A 26,771-nucleotide genomic window follows, 5' to 3' on the forward strand; every position below is an offset into this window, starting at 1 on the left:
CATAAGACAAAATCCTTGGAAGTAAGGTCACTACCAGACTGTGGCGCAAGCACAAGCCAAGAAATAACGTTTAATGTGCGCTGTCCCATTAGTTCCTGGAACCTTAAAGTGTAACCTGTATCCCCTACCCCTGAGTCATAACCGAAGGAGGGAAAGTATAGGAGCAACACGTCTTGGCTGTCCGAGACAATAGGGCCCCCCTCCTCCCTCCCCCCAATTTAGTTTCTATTTTATTAAAAAATATATGCATGTAGTTTAAAAGTCAAATGTTATTACAGGGCTCCCAGCAAATTATAGAGGTTTCTTACCACATTCCTCCCCTCAGTCCTCCCCAACCACTTTCAACAATTTTGCTTTTTTATTCTCGGCATTAATGCAAATCCAGAATTCTAAATAGTATGTGTATCACAGTTTCTTTTGATGTATCGATATGAGACATTATCTGTTAACTTCCCATTATGGTACCTGCTGATTGAGTTCTATACCCCACACCTTCTGCTTTGCCCCCTCATTATTCCCACTAGTGTTTTGTCACGGCCTGTGTTTAATCGACCATTCTATGTTTATATTATCATGCCTATGTCAATATTGTTTGGGCTAAGCACTGTAGTGCACAAATAATTATTCTTGCTTTCTTTTTTTTTGGTCTTTTCCTGCAGTTAATAGAGGTCCACTTTTAATTTGCTTACCTGTGTTCTTATTTCTAATTCTTTCTACACCTTCCAATGGCTTCTCGGTACACTCTTTGTAAGTCCAATCACATTAGGAATATATGGGTTCCATTTCGGTTTTCCTAAAATTATCACTCCTGGACCTCTTCTCCTTCCATATATGCAGAGCTGCACAGCCTCCTCCTGGGGACACCTGGGGTGGATTTTGGGTCTCCTCCTTCCCAGTGAGTGAGCACGTTTCGGTGGCTCACACTGATGGGGCAGCAGCAGAAGGCATGGGCCTTGACGCGGCTGTCGCTTCCGTGCCGCAGTTTCAGTCTGGACGGCAGGGGCTCCGTGCCTGGCACGCAGCCGTCCTCCCAGGAGCTCCTTTCCCCGTATTCCAAAGACTCCCTCTGCCTCCCCCAAGACAGTGTGACCTCCACAGGCACAAAGTAACCTTTCCCTCAACACATAATTTACTGTGTGTAATCAAAAATGGATCGTGAATTTCAAATGTAAAATTATAAAACAAAGAATGAATAAATAAAATAGAGAATGTCTTCAGGACCCAGGACTAAGGTGAAGGGTTCTTAGACATGGCTAAAGACACAATGCTCACAAGAAAAAATTATTAGGTCGATCTTCATCCAAACTATAACACAACTATTGCTCTGAAGAAAACAAGCTACTGACTAGGAGGAAATATTCGCAAACCACGTATCTGACAAAGGCCTTATACCTACAATACCTGCCCCCGTGGACCTCCCCCATTCCGCTGGTGGGCACTTGAACAGTGGGTGCCTGCAAACAATGCTGACTGCTGTCAGGTCTAATGACTAGAGTTATTCCAACAGCAGGAATTTCAAGCCAGGTAAGAGGAGCCACACCAGGCTGTCAGAGGGTGGGGGAGGTAACCCTGGGGGAGCAGGCTGGGGACTAAGGCAAGCGTGAGGGGATCAAGTGTTGCCATTGTGTTTGAGAACAGGAGTCAGGTGAACCTCATTAGGCATGCTAGAGCCCAGTTACAATACCCCCTGTAATTACCTGGGCTCAGATTTACCCCGGGGCACATCCTTGTGGTCTTGTGCTTCTTCCTTCCCCACCCCCATGGTATATCCTTTCTCCTTCTAAGCCATCACTCTTTTTTTTTAATATTGTTATTTATTTATTTATCTTTAGAGGTGAAGGGAAGGAGAAAGGAAGAGAAACATCAGTGTATGGTTGCTTCTCATGCATCCCCTGCTGGGAACTGGCCCCTGCCGGGAACTGGCCTGCAACCCAGGCATGTGCCCTGACTGGGAATTGAACTGTGATTGCCTGGGTCGCAGGCCCGTGCTCAATCCACTGAGCTACACCAGCCAGGGCTTTAAGCCATCACTCTTAAAATGAGCGATAACAATAAGAAATAACCATTTCCAATTACTTCAGATCATCATGTCCTCTAAGACATCACAACCAGAATATCTTCCCTGGTTTTCCAGATGAGCAAATACATTTCCAAGGTTGTACGCATGCAATGGCTAACAGGCAGAGCTGGGGTTTGAACTTGAGTCTTTCTAGCTCTAAAACTTTTGTTCTGTTCTCCTGCAAGTGGCCTAGAGTGATCTGCTCAAAATCTCTCAGTGAATGACATAAATGTGACCAGTGGTACAGGAAGTGCAGGTGGGCCATCTCTGTGGGAGGAAGCTGGCGGAGGGAGTGGGACAGCGAGCTGGGGACTCAGTGGGGTGTTTGTGGCAGAAAAATGCTAGCTTTTTCTGCCACCCAGATACAGCCAGTGTCAAAAACTTGCTGTGTTTGGGTGAGAGTGGACGCCTTATTGTCAAAATTCATCTGGGAGCAACATTCTCAGACCATCCTCACGCCCTTCACTCCCACCACTGCCCACCTCTGATTTCTCATGCATACTCCGAAATGATAGACAGAAGAATTTAATCCATTTAATGCTTTTCCTTTCATTTACACTATCATAAATTACAAAGTATTATTCACTTGACAAAATAAAACCATTTCCAGATAATTTTTGACAGTATCAAGAAGTACTCAAGCTACAACAAACAAACCTGTACAGCTGGGAGGAGCCCTCATAGCAGGGACCGGCAGAAGCACCTTGACCCCCATGTGCCCCTGGAGTTTATCTGCAGAGTCCTGGGACCCTCAGGACAGTCGTGCTGCATCTCCCTTCAACCCCCGTGTCACACAGGACTTTTCTTCTGGTCACTCCAAAACAAGACTGGTGAGCAGCTACAGAAACCATCTCAGACAGTCGGGGAGAAGGCCTTGCAGCTGGGTTGAAGGCAAAAGAAACCTAGATTTACAGCTTTTGATGTTTTAAATATTTCACCTATGTTACAAAATATAGAAATCTTGGTGTGAAAAGCTCATGCTAAGATAAATAGAACTGATCAGAAGTGTAGTAATAAAATCATATTAAATTATTATCCATACAGAGCTGCTTTTATCAAAGAGGAACGCATATTCATCAAAACCAAACTTACTCGTTCTTACTTTTAAAAACAGGCTTATTTATGAAACAAAAATGAAAAATATCAACGATTATTCTGCACGTTTGCTCTTTATAAATACAGAAATGTGGCCAAAATACAACCTGGCAGCAGCAGAATAGAGAAAAATGCTAACTTTTTCTGCCACCCAGATACAGCCAGTGTTCCCAAATTATTTTATGTAAAATGACCACATTCTGTGTATTCTGGGACATACACACATAATAAGAAAAGACTGTAACCAATCCCAAAGAGACTCTGGGACTTTACAAAATGTTGGCGGAAAGAAAATCTGTGATGTCTCGGACCACTCTACAATTGCTATAAACATATGCCGTATGATAGCAAAATGCCAGTGCCTAACAGCAAAAACTGTCAAAAGCGGGGACACAGGTGGCAGATGAAGCATCGTCGAAAAGCACTGATCAGGACAGAGGTATGTCAAGATAATACTGCATTCGTGGTAAACTCTTCCAGGGACCACAGAGAGAAGGCAGGACAAGGTACACAGGGCAATAATCAATGCGCTGCATTGAGCTCTATTTGCTAAAATAAAGTAACATTCTTGCAGCTAAAATAAAAATACATTTTACAATATAAGTTTCATTTAACATTGAACATATAGAATTGTCTTCTTTTCGTAAGTGGGAAATGTATAACCATATCAAGTACCTCTATGAATCAATTTCCCTTTTATTACTGATAAGACTGAAGTTTAAAGGTCTACACTGTTTTTTTTAATAAGTTAAAGAAAGATTTATTCATCACTCTTCCAGCAAAACAGACATACATACGAGGCACAGCAAAACCCCAGGGGAGCGCTTTTGCTTACCCTTGCCCTTGACCCCATGTGGAGGCGGCAAGTGTCTATGAGACACAGTAGCGATTCGGCCATCCACTGCGGTCCAGGAAATTCTGTCACTTGTTTGGAAAACAAATCAAGTGCAAGAAAAGTTTTTGTTCCTTTAGCCTTCTGGACTTCTGTGGGGCGGAGGCTATTCGGCTCATTTTCCTGGTGGATTAAAACAAAACATCTTCGTTTTCTATTAAAATCTGCACAATCAGCTTTTGGTACCGCATGTCATGGAGCGTGGTCAGCATGCTGTCCTCGGGGGGCCTCATCAGGGTGGGCCCAAACACGATGCCCAGGTTTTCAGCATTCATGAAATTGTCCTTTTCATTCTGTGTCACCCTGCAAAACAAACATATACACAGAGACATCTCATTGACTTGGGGACAAATTTATGTGCTGATTATGTGGACCGGTGCCCATAAGAACTTCTCTGGTTTGGGACATTGTGAAACAAAATTGAGAATCAGAATTACAGAGAAGTATTTTTAAAAAGATACTTTTCTGATTTTTCTTTTTTAATTGTGGACAATGTCTCGGCCAGTGCAAATGAATTACTAAAGTGAACCTGATATAAACCCAACCTTAAAAGTGAGAAAATCAGTCCTTCTCATCAAATAAATGTGAAACTGTCATGGCGAGAACACTGATCTGAAGGGGCAGACCCGTAGTGCACAGAGAGTTTAGTCTAGGCCGGGAAGGAAGCCACTTTCACTCTCTGTGCTTCCTTCTGGTTTTCTGGGAGCGGAGGGCAGACTCCCTGTCTGCTGTCAGGGGCACGGCTGAAGGAGGAAGGTTTCTTATAGAACAGGGCTGCCATAAGTTTAGGGACAACCAGGCCATTATCACAGGATAGGGTGGGTGGCTGGCATGCAGCCAAACAGGAAAGGAGTTGGACATTATTTCTAGTTCCCATAGGATGGGGTCTGGAGCCGTAATTTTTTGTTGGAATTGAAAATCACCATTTCAACATTCAGACAAGAATGGCAAAGCCTTCAAGAATGAAATTCAGATTCTAAAGTTAGCCAGATACCTTCTAGTGGAACAAAATTACAATCTTCCAGATTCTTGCTTTAAAAGAAACGTAGGTTTTTAGGATGTTTATAACAGATCTAAAAGGGAGTAGGTTCTTTAAAGATGAAAAAAGTACGGTAAAGCATGTTTAGGTCTCTCAGAGTTAATTAAGACGAGTCATTTAGCAGTATTTTAGGAAGGTGCCACTCAACTGGCATATCTGAATGTTGTACAGAGAAGAAGGAGGTAGGAACACAGACATTCTTCGCTAAAACTGCTCACCTCTCCCCATTAGGTCAGGTGCCACGCCTGGCTAAACCCTGCGAGTGAGACTCGCAAACCCTCCAAAATAAAAACGCTAGATCGTTGGCATTTAAGATTTAGCCGGGACACACCAGCTGTTTTTTTCCCTGATAATGATACTTTGCCTCCCAAACTACAATAGTTACTGGACACTGAAAAAAATAATTAATAGCTAATTAAAAACCAGGCTGACATTCAGTCTATTACTTATCCAAAAATTACTTGTCTTCTTAAATTCAGTAAATTAATCAAAATAGAAATCTTCTGAGCTGAACCAATCTGAATTCATGCAACAGTGTTTCTATGTTGTATAAGGCAGGAAAAAAACCTAATGTTTACAGAGCATTCTCGACCTGCTTCCTTTCGCTGACTGAATGGATCTGACAGTCAGTCCGTGTAGACAACGTTCAGTCTGTTTTATCTTGCAAAAACATAGAAGGCGGCACACAGAAGGGCCCTGACCCACCCAACGCCTGGAAGACCAATGCACTGCCCTCATTACATATGTGTGGTAAAGCTGCCAGTGGCCTGAAACACTGAGACATGTCCATCTGCCCTATGAGCTCTCATGCAGATATTCTCTTTAGTCCTCTGTGGCTGACACCCCATCTGAGATGTCCCTCCCTTGATCTCTGCCTCCCTAGGGGGTAAGTAAGGGTACCCCCTTTCCTAGGGCCTGCATCTAGTAAGTAGAATATAGCAAAAGCAATAGGATGCTCGTGCTTGTTTGCTGTGAGGGAAGCCATCTGCCGTGTTGTGAGTTGCCTGCAACAGGGAGCACCACATGGCAGGCAACTGAGGGTGGATTCCAAGAATAGTTGGTGAGAATGGGAGAACCCCCCCGCCCCACACCAGTCCGACAGCCTCAGAGGAACCGGATCCTGCCAACAACCACATGAGTGAGCGTGGAAGTGGCTGTTCCCCCAGTCAACCCTTCAGATGAGGCTGCAGCCTGGCTGTCGGTTTGACTTTGACCTCCTGCTGGACCTTGAACCAGAGGCACCCAGCTGAGCCACCTCTGGATTTCGGATCACAGAGACTTCGAAATAATAAGTGCTCATTGTTTGAAGCTGCTAAGCTTCAGGGCAATTTGTTCCTTGGTGACAGGTAAAAAAGATGTTAGGGTGGGAATGCACTTGCCCAGAGGGAAGGCGGTCTCGGGAGTCTGGGACCGGGGAGCGGGCAGCGACGGGAGGACAGAACACAGCGGGCTGGGCTCTGTGGGAGGAAGGTGATGCAGATACGGAGGTAGCATCCACCCATGGGCGCTGGATCAGACAGCCTGGGTTTCAATCCTGGCCTCACGTTGCCCCTTCCCATCTGCTGTTTAAGCTGTTCAAGGTCCCTAAGTGTTAGCAACCTCTCCTGGGGCATGAGGGCCCTAACACAGGAGTGAACGTCCTAGCTGTGGGGAATGGGGCTGGCCTGGAATGAGGGAGTGGCTGTCTACTCCGCAGGGTGGAGAGGAAGGTTGCGACATTTCCCAAAGCATTCCCTGCCCGGGGCAGCGGGTTTGCCGAAGAGGCGGTGTCAAGGAGGTGCGGGCTTACTTCTTGAGGTGGATCATCAGGTACCGGAGGGTCTCGTAGTGGGCGGGAGGCAGCAGCATCAGAACTTCATGGACGGCTTCCAGCCTCTCATCTGCACTGGAGATTTCTGGGAAGATCACACATCAGGAATATCAGTGCAGCCCCGTGGCATTAAAGTTTACGGAGAAGTAAGAGGTTAGGCTACAGATGGAGGGGACATCTAGTAAGTTCATGCAATTTCGGGCAACATTTCACTTAGAGTATGAATTGGCATCCTGCCTCGCTCCAGAAGGGGTGTGAGGCTGGGAACCATGTGCATACTGAATGCCCACTGGGTGGGTGGCAGGAGGCTGGGCACGGTCCCTGTCCTCCAGGACCCTGCAGCCTGCACATGCGTACCAGTGGCACATGCAGGAACTGGGCTTTGGCCAGCTTCTTCTCAGTGGTGGATGTGCCAGAAATCTCACCATCACAAGCTTTCATTTAAGCCAGATCTCAGTCAGGAGCATTTCCTTGAAGTTGTCAAATAAGTCTCTCCTGGCAGGCTTACAGAACTGAGTAACTTTCCAAGGCAAGGGCACTGCTGATGAGCCAAAGTCAGTCTGCATTAATGGCACTTTTCGCCAAAGTGTTGCATGGTTAACCCTGGTATAGGGTCCAGGTTGGGAAGTAGGTACTAGGCACCTGGACCGTGGAAGGATGCATGCAGACTTCTGCTGTTTAGGTCTCTGAAAGGCGCCCAAAGAAAGCTCTCTCATAATTCCTCCTGGGGTGGAGGGCAGTCTGCTGCTAGAACCTTCTCTATGCAGAACCACCAGGACCCAGGAAGAAAAGGAATGCTCTTCCCAGGAGGCCCCCACACCTCTTTTGCAAAGTGCGTCTGCAAAGCTCCCAGCCTGCCTGCGCATTTCCCTGACTCATTACTACATTTAGTAACACACACCTTTCAAGATCATGTTTTTATGAAACTTCCTCAAAGTGAGCTAGACATCTGTGTCATGCACCCCCACATCTGAACCCCTTTCTCACTATGTTCCAAGGCAAAGTGCACTCTGCCTAGCCCTGCCCCTTCCCCACGACAGTCCTCTCTCTTGACAACAGTGGGCCTGGGTGCCAAACACAGAATGAGCAGCCGTGGGCTGGAGGACGACCGGGGCTGATGTTCCTGGACCTGTGAGCCTCGCTCTCCTCTTCTGTGAAATGGGATTATAATAACATTTGCTTCATCAGGTAGATTAAACTGAAGACATCTGTGAGAGTTCCTAGCATAGTACTTGATATTCTATATTCCTGGCCTGTTATTAACTTTGATCAGCACCCATGAGCCAAACTCGGGGCACGGCTTTTATCGACTGGCAACAGGACGCTACCTAAAGGATGGCTGAGAATCCCTGCGGTCCTCCCTGGAGAACGTCTGATTTGTTTTCACGACAGAAACATTCTTGCCTTCCGCACAGAGCAGCACAGGCCGTCCCGTGCTGGTTCCCAGCCCAGAGGGAAGGACGGGGAGACACAGAGCTGCCCGGCCTCCAGTGCCCCCTCAGCAGAGCTGTCCTGGCGCTGGGTCAACCTGCTGGGGCACGAGGCCTGCTTTTCTGATCATGGCACCATGGTGCCTGTACCTGGCAAAGCAAGCGGCTCACATAATAATTGAAACAGGTCTGGGTTTTAATTTGCTTGCATGGAAGAGCGTTGTACTTAAAAATGTAATACAGGTAAAACATTAGTTCCCGAGACTTACTCGCGGCGTCTATGAATTTGGAATAGGTGTCGTAGGTGATGATGGGAATGGGCAGGTCTCTGAAGTACAGTTTGAGGGCTCCGGTGATGATGTTGATGTCCGGGTAGGTGCTGGCAGATATGTCTGCCTTCTCACCATCTGAAAGACAGCCAGTGGTCCAGCTCCTAATTAGGATCTTATTTTACCACATTAAAGCATGCCCAGAAAGGAAAAAAAAATCTGACGATGAATGCTCCTTTCCACGTCTCAGCTGATGGCTTCTGCTATCACTGAGATGCAGGAAGTCACAAAAAGAGGTTTGCTGAGGGCACTTTGGCGTCAGAGGGTCCGTGTAGCCAAAAGGGTAGTGACACAGACTCCGAGTGACTCTTTGGGTTCCAGGCCCTGTTAATGTGCTAAATAGAAATTTAGTACAAAATTCATACTCAGGATTGTGTCCAGATTCGTAACAATATAGTAACAACTAGATTTGTAATAAAATAATCAAGAGGCTGTTAGATAGTTCCCCCTGTTCTTTGGACTTGGACTTGGAGAGGATACACACATAATAATTGTTGAATATCTCCCATTTCCATTGTTTCTTTCAGGCTTACTGAAGTTTCTTTTAGCTTGGTTCTTCCTCCCTGGCCCCTCAGACTTTAGTGTGGGAAACTCTGACCTTGCCTTGTGCATAGGTAATGAACGATACATCCCTTACCCATTTTTGCGGGTGTTCTCAAGACATTTTTGACTTTTCACTTTACCATTAGTAAATATCAGTCCAATTTAATTGGCACGTACTATAATGTTTTTTGGTTTCTATCATATAGGGACTATTAACATTTTCTTTGATAAATTGAAAGAGAGAACAAATGCCTCAGGCAATTTGGTTCCGAGAATAAAAAATCTGAGGTACAGAAAGCGTAAGAGTGCGGCAGATACGCCATATGATCCCATTTGCACATTTAGCAAACATTCATTGAGGGTCTGCCGTGCGCCAGGCAGTGATAAGCCTCAGTGAGTCAAAGAAGGAAAGGCATACTCCCTCTAAATAGATCCAGTCGGATCGGGAATCGGGCACGCGACTCAACAATGACGAGGACATTGGAAGACTGCAATGCTGGAGACATGTGGAAACGGGGGGGGTGGTGCATAGGAAAGGGAATGGCACTCTTGGGTCAGCTTGGGGTGATCAGGCAGGATTTGTGAAAGAGGAATGACGAGGTGACACCTGATTAACAGGGAGTGATTGCCAGGCAGAGCAGTGAACACATTCTAGATGGACAGAGCCACGTGGGCCGAGGTCCTTGTTCATGAGGACTGGTGCGATGTATTTCAGTGTCGCTTGAAATACAAGCGTAAGGACGCAGGGAGGAGGAACCGGCCATGAGCTTGAACAGAGAAGGCAGGCAGAGGACCAGGGACCTTGTCTACTAGCCTAGAGAGTGGAGGTTCTGCCTGGTGGGCTTGGGTTCCGTCCCTCGACTGGCTGCACTGGTATGAATTGGATTATTCATTAGAAACACAGAATTTCAGGCTCATCCAGTTTTCTGAATGAGTCCCCAGAGAGTGATCTGTATTTCTAACAACTCCCCAAGAGATAATATGGCCTAGAGAGTGAATGACATCATCATAAAAAGCAAAAGGAATCACCTCCTGAACCTCTACTGGCTCCCCTGACTTCCCTGTGTGGGGCACCCCACCCCCTTCCCCAGGCTCTTTGGGAGGAGGAGAGTCACTTGGGCCCTGAGAGGGGGGCACAGAGGGCACCCCTATGCCATGTGGACTGATCATAATGGTGGACTACTAACTCAAGAATCTTTTAAAAAATAATTTTAAAAAATTCTCACCTGAGGATATGGTTATTGATTTTAGAGAGAGAAGCGGGGACAACAAGGGGAGGAGAGATGGAGAGAGAGAGAGAGAGAGAAACATCGACCCATGGATTGGTTGCCTCCTATATGAGCCCTAACCAGGGATCAAACCTGCAATCTAGGCATGTGCCCTGACCAGGGATCAAACCTGCAAACTTTTGATGAATGGCATAAAGCTCCTATCAAATGCGACACCCAGCCAGAGCACAATTCAAGAATCTTAATGCACCAAATGCTGGCTGCCCATTCACTCAAGCAGTATCTTAAACTAATTTCCTTGTGTGCTCACTTGTCCACATTAAAAAAAAAAACAACCAAAAATCTTCCCCAGAGAGAAAGCGAACTAGAAGATGCGTAAACCATTACTCCTTGGCACCCTGAAGAACAGCTCTCAGTAGCCCTGAACCTCAGGCCCAGCAGGATTACCATCTGGCTCCAAAAGAGAAGGCACGAAGGGTCAGTCACCTGGCCTTCAAGGAAGGGTAAGCCCACCTCTGTCAAACGCCATTTTGACGTCCTCGATGTGCTCGGTGAACCCGGAGACTCTGTAAAGACCTTCTGACTTTAATCCTGTTAAATAACAGACAGAGAGACGTTAACTTTATTTTTCTGGAACATCTGAAAAGGACACTAATTTCATATCTACCCTGTGCGTTCTCAGGAAGTGAGCTGACATCATCAGCGCTCTCCTCTATTACACACTCTCTGTAACATCAGAACGTGGACTCGTCCGTCCCCGCTTCCGAGCACGTCTGTCTTCGTTAGCCTGTGCAGCAGTGGGGAGCTCAGTGACCTGGCCTTCTTCCTGCCCAGCTTGGCAAGGCGAGCCCGTGTTTACGATTCTCATCAGCCTCCTGCTTTTGGCTCATCAGACTGCTGGGCGCGATTTCATGCTTCAGAAAGCTGCCTGCTTTCTCGCCAGCATCATCTCAGTCCATGTGCCATACGGTATGGGCACACTCATCAGTGTGTGCATGTGGGCAACACATAGTACTCTGATTTTGTTGAAGCAAGCCTAATTGTGCAGCCTTTTACAATTCCAAAATGGTCACAGGGATGTAAAGTATAGCCTAAGGAATATAGTCAATAATATTGTCATAACTATGTGTGGTGCCAGGTGAGGTACTAGACTATTGGGGGGGGTCACTTCATAAATTTTATAAGTATCTAGTCACTGTGCTGTACATCCAAGACTAATATAATATTGAATGCCAACTGTAATTGAAAAATACAAAACAAAAAATCCAAATGCATAGCTTTTTATGTTTACTCATAAATATGATATGTTAAATGTTTAAATATGATTGATTTAATTGTTATACCTTCAATAAATGATCAGATGCAGGAAAATAAAATTCTAATGAGTGATTCTGGAAACTTGATCGCTACAGAAGAAAAGGATGTAGATTCTGCTAGATTTTACTGATTCATTAAAATATGTGCAAAGGCCTAGCAAGGGTCCCAAAAGCATCAGAAGGAATAGGGGACTAGATTTGAGGCCCAGTATGTAAAACAAGCTACCAAACTGTAGCTACAGCAAAACAAGCAAATGCAGAGCTTGGACTGCTGTGGTAGTACATTGTGTCCAACTCCCCATGGCCAGCATGCATTCCTGTGTTTCATTAGGCACACGTTTATCAGGTATACTGTCTGTCGTAGGAGGGACTGTCTGCAGTCTGCATCCAAGACAACAAATGCAGGCAGACATGCCGCCCCTTCTCTGTCCTGGGACCACCAGAGACATAATCACCTGACCTTAGCTGCTCTTTGGCCCACTCAGCCTCATTCAGCCCCAGGATTCCCCTCAGTACAGTGGTCCAGGTCACTGCCACTGATCAACTGAGTTGGCTCACAACATGAGCGCTTGGGTGAACCTGTTCTGGTTGGTGGGGCAGGTAAGTGCCCCCCAGTATGGTTGTCACCTGCACTGCAACAGAGGTGAGCATGTGGGGGCACGTGGGAGCACAGCGCAGTGAACCCTGGCCCGGCCTGCTGGCAGAAGGGGCCCCGGGGAGGTCTCAGTGAGGAGCCATTTAGGAAGGGAGTCACGAAGGAGGAACGGCGTTTGCTGGAGCAGCAGGGGCTGTCGGCTCTCCTTCCAGTATCAGTCCCCCCATTCCTCTGGTGTAATAAAACCTTTGATTTTTAGAACAACATTATTGCAATGGCCACTAATTTCTGGCGACGTGAAGAGAGCAGAAGTGAGTAGACAGACCTGCGTTGTGTGCTTGAGGGGAGAGAGCATGCCTTTCTGTCATTGGCTGGAAGGTGGATGAGACCGTGGAAGCCTTGGGGAAGCCAGCCCCTGGAGAGCTGCCCCTCCAGCCCCGGACTGTTAGTGGGAGAGAAATAGATTTTTATCCTGCTGAAGCCACTGTTATTCGGGATCCTGGTGATAGCGCACGGGGTGAGTGAGTTGGTCAGACAGACAGGTTTGGGGGCAGGGTTAGGGGAGTTGGTCATTCCAAGAAAAGGCAAAAAGAAATAAAACAGGTTGAGTCCTGTATGTTGGGTCCTGTACTAGGTCATTAATATGGGTCAACTCATTTAATCCTCCAGTCACCTTAGGTTGTATGAGTGATTCTGTTCACTTTGTAGGTGAGGAAACAGGTATTCAAGTGGAGTAAGTGACTTGCCCCAGGTCATATAACAGCTACTATGAGACAGGGCTGGGATCCTAACATCAAGTCCACGATCTTTCCATTCTACCACATCATGCCGAAACAGATGGCCGTAAAAGAGCATGAGGACAACACGAAGGCATTTGCTACGGATGGAAGGTGGGGTCAGAGGTTGGCAGTGGTGGCAACCAAGCTGGGAATGGAAGTGTCATGTGACTTTCTTCCAGCCCCGTCTCTGGTTCTACTCACATGGAGCTAATGCCTGCAGCTCCGACCCCTTTGCTGTGACTCCTTGGCACACATTCCTAATTTGTGCTATTATGGGTCTTGGACTGGTTGTGCGTAGTGCTCTTTACCCCCCAGTGGACACATAAGGCAGCAGACATGGTGGTTCCTTTGCTCAGATTATCGGTCACCTCTGACAAGGATCCCTATGGGATGATCCCAGATCCCAGCTTTTCCAGAGAAGCATGGCCTTGATCCGAGGCTCCGGAGGGGCTGGGGATCTGACCCCAACTTGCAGAGCCTTCTAAACAGCAGGACCTCGGGCTGCTTTCCTCGTCCTCCCATCCGGAGGCAGGGCCCCCTCCTCAGCTCTGGCCCGGCTCAGCCCTGGCCTGAATACCTCGCCACACCCCGAAGCACCCACTAAGCACTGATGGCCACAGCAGTCATATTTCTTACCATCTGAGATGAAAGGAGCAAGTTTCAAAGGAACAGAATAACTATAGTTTTCATCCCGCATGGAAAAGGGAATAATCTCCTGCCTCTAAAATTCCTGGGATACCAAGCTAAAATGTCCTTTTTTATTTTGTTTTTGAAAGATTGGGATGGTTGGCCGAGGCATAAATACCTGCAGAATACAGTAAGCCAATCTGGATGCAATAATGGGCCCCAACTACAGCAGAGCACATATATGGTAGAAACGGTTATGGCCTTTGGGCTTTTTACCCAGTCCAATTTTCCAAGTTATGTGCAGTGATCCAAGCTCTCCCCAGCCAGGCTTGATCCACCGTATCTCTGAACATTTCGATACTATAAGGGCTGAAGAGTGGCCAAACCAAGCGCCAAGGAAGGAAAGATGACTCACATGTAACATAAAGAACCTTTTCTTCAAAATGTTTCTATCTTCATTGCCTCCTTGATCTTTGGAGGTGTAGATATTTTTAATCTTTTAACTCTCCTTGAAATAAAGAGAACCAATACTATGGTAGGAAATGTATTGCTGATCCACAGTTTCTTTACTTACTGAATAGGAGCGCCTTTTAAGACTCAATTCAAATCTCTTCTCTGCCATAAACCCTTTCTGAATTGTCCACAGGGAAGGCAGACATTTCCCGTGGGACTCCGTGGTGATTAAATGCATGCACCCGCACATTACTTATTTGCCCCTCTGATTCCACACACCATAGTGTGAATTTCTTGGAGGTGAGAACTGTGACTTTTATGTTCCAAATGTGTGGCACATGAGAGATGCTTAGCAAGCATGTGTTGAACGCATGCATGAATGGCTTATGCATGACGCAGAAAGTGATTTAGTTTGTGCGGGCGTGCACACACACACACCCCTGTGCTTGTGCGCCTGTGTGGGCCACTTTCCCAACATCAATAGTGGAAAGGCAATTTAGCGATTATCATCCAGTTTCCTTGGCAACTGTGAACATAAAATCAGGGTAATTAGGGAGTCTTTTCCAAACCTCTTGCTTCAATTTCTCGAATGCAGATGTCTACCACCATGGGCCTCTGAGTGTTGTGAGCCTTCACCAGGGTTGTGAGGTCGCAGCAGTACACCTTCTTGATCCTCTTGAGGTCGGGTTGACAGTCATTGGGAACGTGCTTGGAACACTGTTTGTGCACATTCAATCCACAGTCTAGAAACAGAGAGGCCACATTAGACTTGCCCGGCCCTTTTGCTGAAGCCCAACACAAACTATACGTCACCAAAAATAGAAGTGAAAACACCCAGGGTTTGCCGTATCTCTGCAGCAATCCCCCAACTCAGAGCGGATCCTGTCCCCAAGGTGAGTGTGGCATCTGTCTCTACTCATGCAACATTTACACAATTGTGTTGTCCTCATTAAGCTCTCTCTGCTGCTGGACCCAAACCTCACCGAGATGGTTTTGGTGATCAGCTAGGTTGTTGGTACATTTTTTCCCTATGGGGACTGGAATCTCTTGGTCCACAGGTGGGCTTTTGAGTGTGAATTCCCAGACCTAGTGTTGGCTTACAAAGGTCACCTAGGATGTTTGCTGGGCTGTTTCCCTCAAGTCCTTGATGCTGCTCTCATGGGGGACAAGATGTCTCTCTCTGGGTGACCTGTGACTGTGAGCCTCTCCTTGCCCTTCCCTGGGAAGAGGCCTGCAATTCTCTCTCCCCTCCTCCTCATAGACACTCAGGGCCACCATTTTCCTTCTACTCATCTTATTTTGACACCTGTGAGTAGAAATAATATCTAACCACCGGTGAGTGGACACCAGTGGGAGTTCCTGAGGGTTTACAATGTCGAACAATGCCATGTAACGTGAGTATTAAAGTCATTATTTATAAAGCTCCAATTCAGGCCCATGGCTGAAAAGGTGCTCTGGGGTTCAGCGAACACATGGCAAGCACTGCGGAGCCCCAATGGCCGTCGGGATCTGCCTACGGAATTTCTCTCACAGTAACAAGGCACCGTCTACATTCCAGGAGGTAAAAATTAATACTGCAGTCATTCGAAGTTGATGTGCTGCATGTTCACAGTGCCTTCTAACGTTCTTTGTTTTTCTTTGGATAGAGAATACCAGTAATAGCCACATACATTCCTGTACACTCGTAAATGTATCCTGCACACACGATAGATACTGCAATCGGCTGCTTCGTAAAAAAGCGCTTAACCACACCAAAGAGGTGAGAGGAGCTAAACTTGTAAAATCACCAAAAAATGATTTTTGAAACTCATTAGCTGATTTCCATAGAACCATAATAGCTGAGCTCCCTCTGTGTGCCCTCCTTCCAAAGGAAAAGCCAGTTCTAATTCATCTTTGCTTTATCAGCACGTGAACTTCACCAAAGCTCAAAAACAACTTCAGTAACATTTTGGTGGGTCTATTTCGTAGACATAAATTTGGGCCCACTTAACTAAATAGAATGGGTCGGTTTTCTTGTTTGGACCCCATTTTTTTATGAAACAAGAGCCGGACCCTTTTTTATACAAGGAGGATAAGAACGGCACCCACCCCCAGGGTTATCGTGAGGACCAGGTTAGTTACTGTAGGTAAAGTCTGAGGTGTGATGGACAGTGTGCATGAGAATCCAATCAGAGAAATAGCCAACATGGTGATAGAGCATGCAATGATATCTGCTTAGCTGTTCTTAAGTTATCTCATTATTTTTTACTATATTTCTACAAACTTCATTTAAGACAACTTTTAAAAATTGGGGTAAAATACACATAACAGGATGGTCACCATTTCAACCATTTTTAAGGGGACAGTTTGGTGGTATTAAGTACCTTCACGCTGTGTGCAAACACCACCAGCCTCCAACTCCAAACCTTTCTTCATCTCCCAAAACTGAAATCCTGTAGCCATTAAACACTGACTCCCAAGCCCTTCTTCCCCGAGACCCTAGTAACCACATTCTACCTTCTCTCTCTTAATTTGACCATTTGGATATCTCACATCAGTGGAATCACACAGTATTTGACCTTTTCTGACTCGTTCCACTCAGCATAATGTCCTTAAGGGTCATGCGTATTATAACATATGACGGAATTTCCTCTAGTGTTCCATTATATGGACATTCTACATCTTGTTTCTCCTCTCACCCATCGGTGGGCACCTGGACTGTGTCCATCTCTGGGCTATCGTGGAAAAGGCTGCTGTAGACACGGGTGTGCAAATATCTGTTTGAATGCCCACTTTTAGTTCTTTGGGGTACATACACAGAAGTGAAAATGCTGGATTATATACATAATTCAATTTTAAATTTCCTTAGAAACTTCATTTTAAGATCTGAAGCAACAGTGTGTTTATGTTGAATTAAATACTGATATTTTATTAAAATGAAGATGTTTTATAACAAGAATATTCAGACTTTGCAAATTCATACAATTCCATATGCTACAAAGTGTGTTTCTTTTACAAATGTCTAAAACATGTCAAATACGGAGAGGTGACAGGCAATGCTTGTTCCTCTAAACTTTGATGATCAGTTTTCAGGCTTTACTGCTGCTCAGAGGAAATGCGAGGCTACATGGGAGGCCTTAGCCTCATTATATGTTTTATTAAAAAAAAACAACAAACTCAAACCCCTTTATCCCAGTAGAAGTTGCTGTTCATAGCTAATCCAAATCTCAGACTTCTGTTTTCATAATATTGACTTTGGACCAATTTCTTGCTGAAATTGGATAATGCCAACAATTAGGGATATTTCGGGCAGGTGTAATCAGGCAGGCTGAACTAATGACCACAGAGGATTTCAACCCGCTTTGCTCAGGGGTTGAGCTGGAGGTAACTCTTTGTAACTCTGGGTCAGAAGTCTTTTGTGTTCATCGGGTATCTGGAGTGTTTGGGGCAGGACTGCTTGAGCCTCGTCCAGCGCTTGTCTCACGGATGAGGCACGGGGGCAGTCGGAGCTAATGAACTGATCCGCACCAGCACCTGCCTGCACCTGGCAGGCCTCCCCACCAGTGGGTGATTGCTGTAGCTACTCAGTGGGAGCTAAAGTTTCCCCTTTTGAGCAGAGAAGAGATTTAAGGTCCCATGATCCAGTGAACCAAAATGGGCCGCACGGGAAAACAGATCACAGCAACGTATTGCCATTAGCTTATTTTATTTGAAATGCTTCACAAGACATCTGCTTTTGAATCATACCCTAGCAAGGAAAAAATCAGTCATGGTGTTGGTGGGCACCCAACTGATGTATCACAGGATGCCATTCTTGCTCATAGCCAGAACTGCTTGCCAGAAAAAGCATGGCAAGGTGATGAAGGAAGCCCAGTCACACATTCATTTGGCAATTCTTTGCTATTTTGGTTAGATGCATCTTAACAAGATGTGTTGTGTGCTGTTAGCAATGGGCGTGTGTGTCCAGTTCTAGGTGGAAAAACACCCACGGCTTCAAAATGCTTTGAAAATAGGTGACGGAAAATCAAGGTGTGAAGCTGTCATTGTTATCTGATGGCAGGAAAACACTGTCATGCATGGGCTCTGGAGTCCAGTCAATGTTCTACCACTTACTATGTGGCCAAGGGCAGTAGATGATCCTCTGTAAGCCTCAATTTATTCATCTACTTAATGGGGAGAATGATTGCATCTCCCACAAGGTCTGTTGGTGAGGCCAGTTGGCATGGCCAATGGAACATGCTGAGCTCAGTGCTTGGTATGTGGTCAGTGTTCACAGTAGTATTATTTTTATGCCCTTTCTTCTGCAGAAGTGGGGATGGAAAGGAAATGTGGCTTTTCTATCTATGCAAGTCCACTGGAATTAATTTCTTTTTCTTTTAAGGAATACTGCTTATTTTGGGAGACAAGTTGGTGCCTATGGAAATGTATTTGCTTGAATTTTTTTCTTTTCTTGCATAATCGTGAGCTATTACTTTCCATTCCAGCAAATACCTAGAAGACACCTCAGACCTTCCAGGCAGCTAGACTTTTGAGCTAATATGGGCCTATTTCCCAGCTGTCTTGGGAGTTACCCTCCAGTGAACACAGTGGCATGTTGTATAAATGGAAAAGGACCCAGAAAGTTTCAGGTCTACCTGAGCACCGGACCCCTTGGGCGATGAGCCCCCACATGAAGTTGGCACAGTATTCACACCAGTGCGGGCCTCGGAATGTGTGCACCTGTGACCCAGAGAGAAGAAAATTGTCAGAAAAGTCAGAGTCATCAGAAGAGGAAACAGACACATGAGGTCAAGATGCAAAGGCCTTGGCAGGAGTGAGTGTCCCTCGCTGGGTCTTTCCATTCCCGTGAGGTGGAGCGGCACCCAGACTGGAGAAGTCAGAGACGTGCTGTGATCTGTGAGAGCCTGCACTGGTCTGCCAGGGCCAGGGCCTGAGTTTGAAGGAATGTGGAGAAACAGTAGGTAGGACTACAGGGTCATGCTGGCTGCTAAAGAAGGAGACTCTCACCACCCCCCACCCCCTCGCCAAACCAGGCACTGTGTAGACAAACCCAAGGGAGCCCAAGCAGGTCCCTACAACCTGTATTTAGCTCAGCAAGTTCTGGAAGTCAGAACTCCATTACTGGGTCCTTTTGACCAACGTGACCCCATCTGTAGATTCCCCAGGCAGGTATAAATAAGACATGATTATGCGATAATTAAAAAGTCCCCAGGTTCTTAGCCACTACCAAAAAACCATTAACAAAGTTAGGGAGTTGGCTGAAAGTACAGTGTCTGTATTCGGGATGCCCTGGTGTGGCCTATGGCTGTAGAAGCTGGAAGTCCCCTCTGGTTGGCTGTGAAGCGCCGGTCTCGGTGGTTGGTGCCTCAGCCAGTTAAATATTCTAAATATCACGAAGTAAGGGTGGTCTTACCCCTAATTATTCAGCTACAGGTGAATGATTAGGGAAGGACCATGTATTAAGTCATAATTTAAAACAAAACCAAAACACATGTTCTCTAGCACCAATGAGTTTCAAGGAGGAGAGCTAGTAAATTCCTTGACAGCAAACATGGCCATGGTAAACCCAAACCCATACAAACTTGTGTGAAAAATGCTTTGAATTTTTACAAAATTAAAATATCATAAGACATTACATAAGGAATTTCAATGTGTGAACCTCCATTAATGAATGAAAAAATGCAGACAATGTTTTTTACAGACTGGGAGGCCTGTGGATTACTTTTATTTATGAGAAAAATCAGGATGACAGCTATGATCACAATTTGAGAAGATGCTCATCAGAACTGTAATTAAAAAAATCACTTTGAAACCTTTATTTATTTATATGTGCTAGCAATTGGGTATATATAAAGTAATAAATAAAACAGACTTAGTACCTTTTAATGGAACTCACAAATTTGTAAAGGCAGGGAAAGTAAGCTAGTTCATAAATCTAAAATAGCCCTTTATGACCATAGTTTCTATGCAATAAAACTAAGTTATAAGAGCCTTTTGGTATTTCAGTTGATCACATGCACGCTGCTCATTATACTATTCATGCTTTGAAAATCGATAGGGAAAAAAACATCTCAGAATTGATTTTACTAAGATGGAGAATCATGCTGCAAGGAAATGACACAAAAGTGACAAAGCACTTCTTGGAGGAACGCAGAGAACCCACCCCAGGCAGTGTCTGCGTGTCACAGATCCAGCTGCTGTGATTCCAGTCCACTCAGGGGCCCCCTCGGATGAAACCTGGTCTGAAAAGAATTCCTCGGTAAAGTGTCCTATTTCCTAAATCCAGCAATCAGAGATTTCTTAGTGTTTTACTAGAAAGGCTCTAAAGAGATGGCTGGTTAACCATATTTATTGTTAATATGCTATCCAAATTATACAATCGATTAAATAATATGTAAAGTAATATAATCCCTCCCCCACAAAGAGAGGTATGAAAAGGATTGTCAAAGAAGAAAAATGAGGCTGGTACGAGAGAGAGAGAGACTAAGGGAAGCCCAGGGTCATCCAGGATGATCTGGAAGAACGTCCCTTGGAAGGGGACCTTCAGTCACTCGAAGGAAGGGAAGGAGCCACTCCTGTGAGGAGGGGGGAGCATTCCAGGCAGAAGGAATTTCTAGAGGCCCCGCTGAAGCAAAAGAGCTGGGTGCGACTGAGGAGCGGGAAGGCCAGGGTGGCCAGGACACCAGAGTGAGGGGTAGCAGAATTGGGATAGAGGCGAAAGTAGGACAGGGCCTTGAAGGCTTTATTAATGGTTTGGTTTTAATCCAGTTCCAAAAGGAAGTGTTTGAAGAACTATTAGCAGGAAGATGAGTTGTTTTTTTTTTTTTTAAGATTTTATTTATTTATTTATTTTTAGAGGGGAAGGAGAGAGGGAGAGAAACATCAGTGTATGGTTGCCTTTTGTGCGTCCCCTCCTGGTAGTTAGCCTGCAAGGAACCGGCCTGCAACCCAGGCATGTGCCCTGACTGGGAATCGAACGGCGATGATCTGGTTTGCAGGCCCGCGGAAGATGAGTTTTAACAAATGATATTTTAATCTATGGTGTTAAAAGTATGGAAGAGGGTTAATAGTGGAAGATATTCAAAAGCTAGGTGGTACTTCGTATTTGAGAAAAAATAGAGTCCAAGATCAGAATGTGGAGGCAGATGGACTTGAGAAATATCTGGAGGATAGAATTTACAGGACTCGATAATAGAGCAAATGTGGGTCTTTGAAGGAGAGAAGAATTAAGAAAGATAACCAGATTCTAGCGTTAGGAACTAGGTAGGTGGTGATGACATTTGTGGAAATAGGGAAGATACTCTGATTTTAAAGATCTTATTTAGTTATTTGTGGAGAGAGGGGAAGGGAAAGAGAGGGAAACATCAATGTGTGATTGACTCTCATGTGCCCCCTACTGGGGACCTGGCCTGCCACCCAGGCATGTGCCCTGACTGGGAATTGAACCGGTGACTCTTTGCTTCTTGGGTCTGCACTCAGTCCCCTGAACCATACCAGCCAGGGTGGGAAGACACTCTTTGAGGAAGAAGAAAATTTAGAAGTTCAGCATTGAACAGTTTAAGGTTAAATGCCACTGATATTCCAAGTGTTCGGGTTAAGCAAAAACTCACACATAGTTCAATAGCTCAAAGGAGGTGTGAGGGCATTTTTTTGCCATCCTGACAAATAAATGGTATTTAAAATCATGTAAATGGATAAAAACTATTAGGGATACAGAGAATAAAACAAAGAAAACAGAGCCTAGGCCCTTGGTGCTGCAACATTTAGAGAAAACCAAGAAAATAAAGTGTTTCAGAAGCCAAGAAGTGAAGAGTTTTAGGGAAGAAGTGGTCAACCATATTGAATGCTGGAAAGAGGTCAAGTTAAATGCAGACTGAATATTGATGCAGATACATGGAAGTCATTAGCAGCTTTGGCAACAGCAATGTCTTTGGATCGGTGATGACAGAAATCATACTCAAGTGAACCGAGGACTACATAGGACGTATGGAATGGAGAAATGTGAAGGCAAATTCATCAAGTTTGGCTGTAACATCCAGCATAGCAACAAGTAGCTCCAGGTAGATATGGGGTCAAGAAAGGATTTTCTAAAAATAAAAGGTGGGAGACAGCAGGGCACATTGCCTCGTGGATGTTAGAGCAGGTAGAAGAAACCCAAGATGCAAGAGAGAGAGAGAGAGAGAAGCAAAGAGTGATGATATTAAAAAGCTGAGAGATGAGGAGGTTTAGGGTAGATAAGAAAGCAATCTTAAAAAAGGAAACACTTGAAATTTTTCCAGTTAGTACTCCAGATTTAGAAAAGCTAAATGAATTTTAAAAACACAAAATAAGAAAGAATGTAAACCTACAAGAATTACAGTGAAACTGCAGACCACCAAAAGACAAGCAAATTTCTAAAACAAGAGGACTGCAAAAGGACAGCAATTAGAATGAAAACAGACTTCTCCTCAGTGGAAGAGGCCAGTAGATTATGGAATAATTTCATCAAAATGTTTAAGGGAGCCCTGGCTGGTGTAGCTCAGTGGATTGAGCGCAGGCCTGCGAACCACACAATCGCAGTTTGATTCCCAGTCAGGGCACATGCCTGGGTTGCAGGCCAGTTCCCAGCAGGGGACTCACGAGAGGCAACCATACATTGATATTTCTCTCCTTCTCTCCTTCCCTTCCCCTCTAAAGATAAATAAATGAAATCTTTAAAAAATGTTCAAGGGAGCTTACTGTTAACCTGACTCCTATACCTAGCTGATTAGCACTCAAGAACCAGGGTGAAATAGACTTTGTCTTCAGACAGACTCTAAGAGTTTCTACTCACAGCTACTCACTCAAAGACATACTAAGGAATAACATATGTATTAGAAATTAAAGGTTGAAAATTAATAAGATAAGTGCATTATTTATGAAGTTAAAAATAACAAGTAGAACAAAATAAAAAAGATTTTACAGACTACAATGAAATAGAAAAAATAAAATAAAAAGGATTAAAAACCTGAAAGTGACTTTAAATAAATAAGAATTATAAAATAGGCAAAATGTGGGTGAGATTGATGAAAAAAAATGCACAAATGTAGGAGAGGACATACATGCCAATGCAGTAAAGACATAAAACCAAAACCTGCGGCACTGGCTTTATTTCCACAACATGAAATACTTACTCTTCAAAGAATATAAATGATCAAAAATAAGTTAAAATAATATAGAAAACCTAAATTAAATTGTACCTTTTAAGTAATTAAATTTGCACTGAAATATTAACTCTCAAATAGTCACTGATCCCAAATGACTTTTTAAGTTTTACCAAATTTTTAAGAATCAAATTATGTATAGCTAATACAGACTACTGCAGAGGAGAAGGGGGAAGTTAGGAAGCTAATACAATCTTGACTTAAAAACTATATAAAAACAATATATGACAGTAAAACTACAAGTCAGTTTTAATTATGAATATAAATGTAAAAGCTCAGAAGAAAAAGACCCTACTGAATGTAACATTATGTTTCCAAAGTGTCCTGAGCAAGGAGACTTTATTTCATGAATTCAAGGTAGTCAACATAATACTGGAATTTAGTACAATAACACAACAAGAGAAACTATTTAAAAAATTAGAACACCAACCGTCAAATACAACACCAATAAACTATGAATAAATTCAACATTTATTCATAATAGTATTAACACACTAGGAAGAGCAGAACGTCTCCTAAAAATAGTTGATTGAAGGCATCTATGTCATATACAAAATAAACAGCACACTTAAAGATGAAACATTAGGATAATTTCCTTTAAAGTCAGCAAAAATATAAGGCTGCCTGTTATACATGTTTCTTTTGATCATTATTCTACAGAGTTTTGCCAGCATAATAAAATAAGACAAAAAAAAAACCCCAATATATGACTGGAAGAGGAAACAAGGCCATTGCTTAATAAAAGAGCAACGTGAAGAAATCAGTAACATTACTATACAGAAATAATGACATTTTATTAAATAATAAAAATTAAAAACTCCATTTACAACAGCAGTAAAAACTAAATTAGAAAATAAATTAATGACATTATGAACACAAACAAGGAGATTTTCTATATTTATATACAGCGATGCCCAATGTTACAAATAGGTTATTTATCTTCCAAATGAATCTATAAACCTAATATAATTTCAATAAAAATTTCCGTGGTGCTCTGCACAAAAATTGACGAGATGACCCTAAAGTCCATATGGAAGAATACAGTAGGAAAGAATAGCCATGATAATTTTGGATAAGCAGAAGAATGTAGGAAAACACTTCTGAGCATAGATAAAGACTTGCACAGTTACAAAAAGTAAAGTGCCATGAAAGATGGATGAACCAACCAGTGGTGTTGAGTGGAGAGGTCAGAAACCACGTCTCACTTTTGTGGAGATGGGGTGTATCTCAGAAATGGCATTACGTAGTGGTGGGGGAAAGGATGTTGGAGAGATCAGCTATTTCCTATTTTTTGCACTTGTCCACTCTCTCATTCATCATTCACTAATTTATTCAACATTTACACACTGACTATCCAATTGGAACCTGGCACTGTAGAAGTTCACAGATATACAAAGTCAGTATAGGTCGGAGGGGCCCATACCTCTCTGTATTCAAGCATTTCATCTATAAGAATAAATAGGTAACATAAATAATTATCCAATCATAATATAATGGAGAGAATAACAAATTCTTTTAGGAGAGGCTGGCGAAAGTGATATTTGAACTGGGTTTTGCAGGATGGATAGGAGTTCACCAGACTGGGAAAGACTGAGCTGCTGGGGAAGTGATGGTGTTGACTAGGGAGACAGTGTACTTGGGGGGAACCTTTCAAAGAGAAAACAGCATAGCCAAAAGCCAGTGATGGCGGGCTTCATTTCTGAAAGACATAGGTCATGCAAAAAAAAAGTGACCAAATTCTTCTCTGAAACATCTCTAGTGCATAAAGAAATTGCATGGGAAATACCTCCATACCTTGGGGTAAAAATAAAAATGCAATAGTTAGAAATTAGGAAAGTAGCTAACAATGTTTACTACACAATGACAAAATAAAAACTGGCCCACAAAAGGCCCAGGAAACAAAGTATACATTAATCATAGATTTTCCTGAAATTTCACTTTTTGTCAATAGTTTTAAAATCACTAAATACATCAAAATTGCCTTTAATGCTTATTAGCCCCACCCATATTTACCAACGTCCTTTCTCTTCGGTGTGTCCCCACTGCCTGGAAGCTCATTTCTCCAGCCACACAAATGCAGGCAGACATTTCTGAAGAGCAAATAACTCCAAGTGTCCACACACTCCCACAGAAACCAAACAAGATGGGGGCCAAGGGGAACGTAAAGTTACTTAAACATTATTTTAGGCCGACTGCCTAATTTCCTCTTTGTGATGGGCCACTGTTTATCTTCACGGCTGATAGAGCGTTCAGTTTTCTTCTGGGCCCACAAGGACACGCACTGAACAGCAGACCACAGACAGATGCTGCTGCAGTAGTTGCTCGGAGCTATGATGTCAACTATTCCGATGAAATACTCCATACCTTGGAAAGGCACTAATTAGCTTTTTCCATTCTCTGAAGTTTATTGATTTTCAAGAATATCTTTTCAGCAAAAAAAAAAAGAAAGAAAGAACATTTTGGAAACTCTAGGGCAGTACCTAAAATACTCTAGACAGGAAGAAAATACCCCAGACAGGAAGAATGTCTGTCCAAGACTATTATACTGGGCATGGTCTGCCTGGAATTCGAAAACTACTCCAAGACGAAAGAGATGGTATTGCAGGAGATAAGGTATGTTTGACAAATAGCCCGGGAATGGCCATTGTATAAAAACAAGAGGAATTGTCAAGAAAAACCTCAGGCATTTGGCGAGTATCTCCTGACTTTACACGTTCTAAACGAGCAGGATGCTATTTGTCTCACGTCTGCTGAGTGGGAAAGGCAGGAGTCCCTGGCGGTTTCATAACAAGTATGTTTTCATGGGTCAGTGTCGATGCCTCCCAAGTGCATAATGAGCCTCGGCCTGGGTTCTAGATTGTAGGAAGATGAAAATGCTGTTTATGATGTGCTACAGTTGACAAATGTTGCTTTTTCTTATCAAGACGCATCAGGGTTTCTCAACCTTGGCACTATTCCCGTTTGGGGCTGGGTCAACCTTGTGCACAGTATCGTAGGGTGTGCAGATGCGTCCTTGGCCTCTACCCACCAGATGCGGGAAGCACCCCTTGGCTGGAAACACCACCAGTGTCTGCAGTCATTGTCCCAAGTGCCTCTGGGGACAAAGTAGCCCTGGTAGAGAATCACTAATGTAGACTAAAACCATATTGCCTCAGTTTGTCATTTTTATTATTTATATTCAAAATGAAAACTTCATTCTTTTACTTTGATTTAAAAAGGACTCTGGGTCAAAGGCTGTTCTTCTTAGCTGCTTTATAATGCACGGAGCAGACGGCTGGAAGTGGCTGAAATCACTTCTAGCTATAAGTCACTGCTCTGGGGGTCAGCTGGTGTAGAAGGCGACGGGAGAAGGAAGGCGGGAAGCCTGGCTGTGGTCAGCAGCTCTTGGCCTACAGTTTCAGCACAGGGTTTTTC

At 44.1% G+C, this 26,771-nt stretch overlaps 1 protein-coding gene across 1 annotated transcript in view; it reads right to left on the reverse strand.

Moving 5' to 3' along the window:
• Nucleotides 1–2,573: 2,573 nt before the first annotated feature.
• Nucleotides 2,574–26,771, reverse strand: part of CHN2 (chimerin 2) — a 261,880-nt gene continuing 237,682 nt past the window's right edge. The window contains exons 8-13 of the mRNA XM_037041231.1: nucleotides 18,810–18,894; nucleotides 14,766–14,939; nucleotides 10,940–11,017; nucleotides 8,595–8,732; nucleotides 6,875–6,980; nucleotides 2,574–4,349 (exon numbers count right to left, since the gene is read on the reverse strand). Of these exons, the coding sequence (XP_036897126.1) occupies nucleotides 4,178–4,349; nucleotides 6,875–6,980; nucleotides 8,595–8,732; nucleotides 10,940–11,017; nucleotides 14,766–14,939; nucleotides 18,810–18,894 (753 nt within the window). The 3' untranslated portion in view covers nucleotides 2,574–4,177. The remainder of the gene's footprint in view (nucleotides 4,350–6,874; nucleotides 6,981–8,594; nucleotides 8,733–10,939; nucleotides 11,018–14,765; nucleotides 14,940–18,809; nucleotides 18,895–26,771) is intronic.

Source organism: Sturnira hondurensis, unplaced genomic scaffold (assembly GCF_014824575.4).
Source record: "Sturnira hondurensis isolate 20B ecotype Veracruz unplaced genomic scaffold, ASM1482457v3 Scaffold0002840, whole genome shotgun sequence".
NCBI lineage: Eukaryota > Metazoa > Chordata > Mammalia > Chiroptera > Phyllostomidae > Sturnira > Sturnira hondurensis.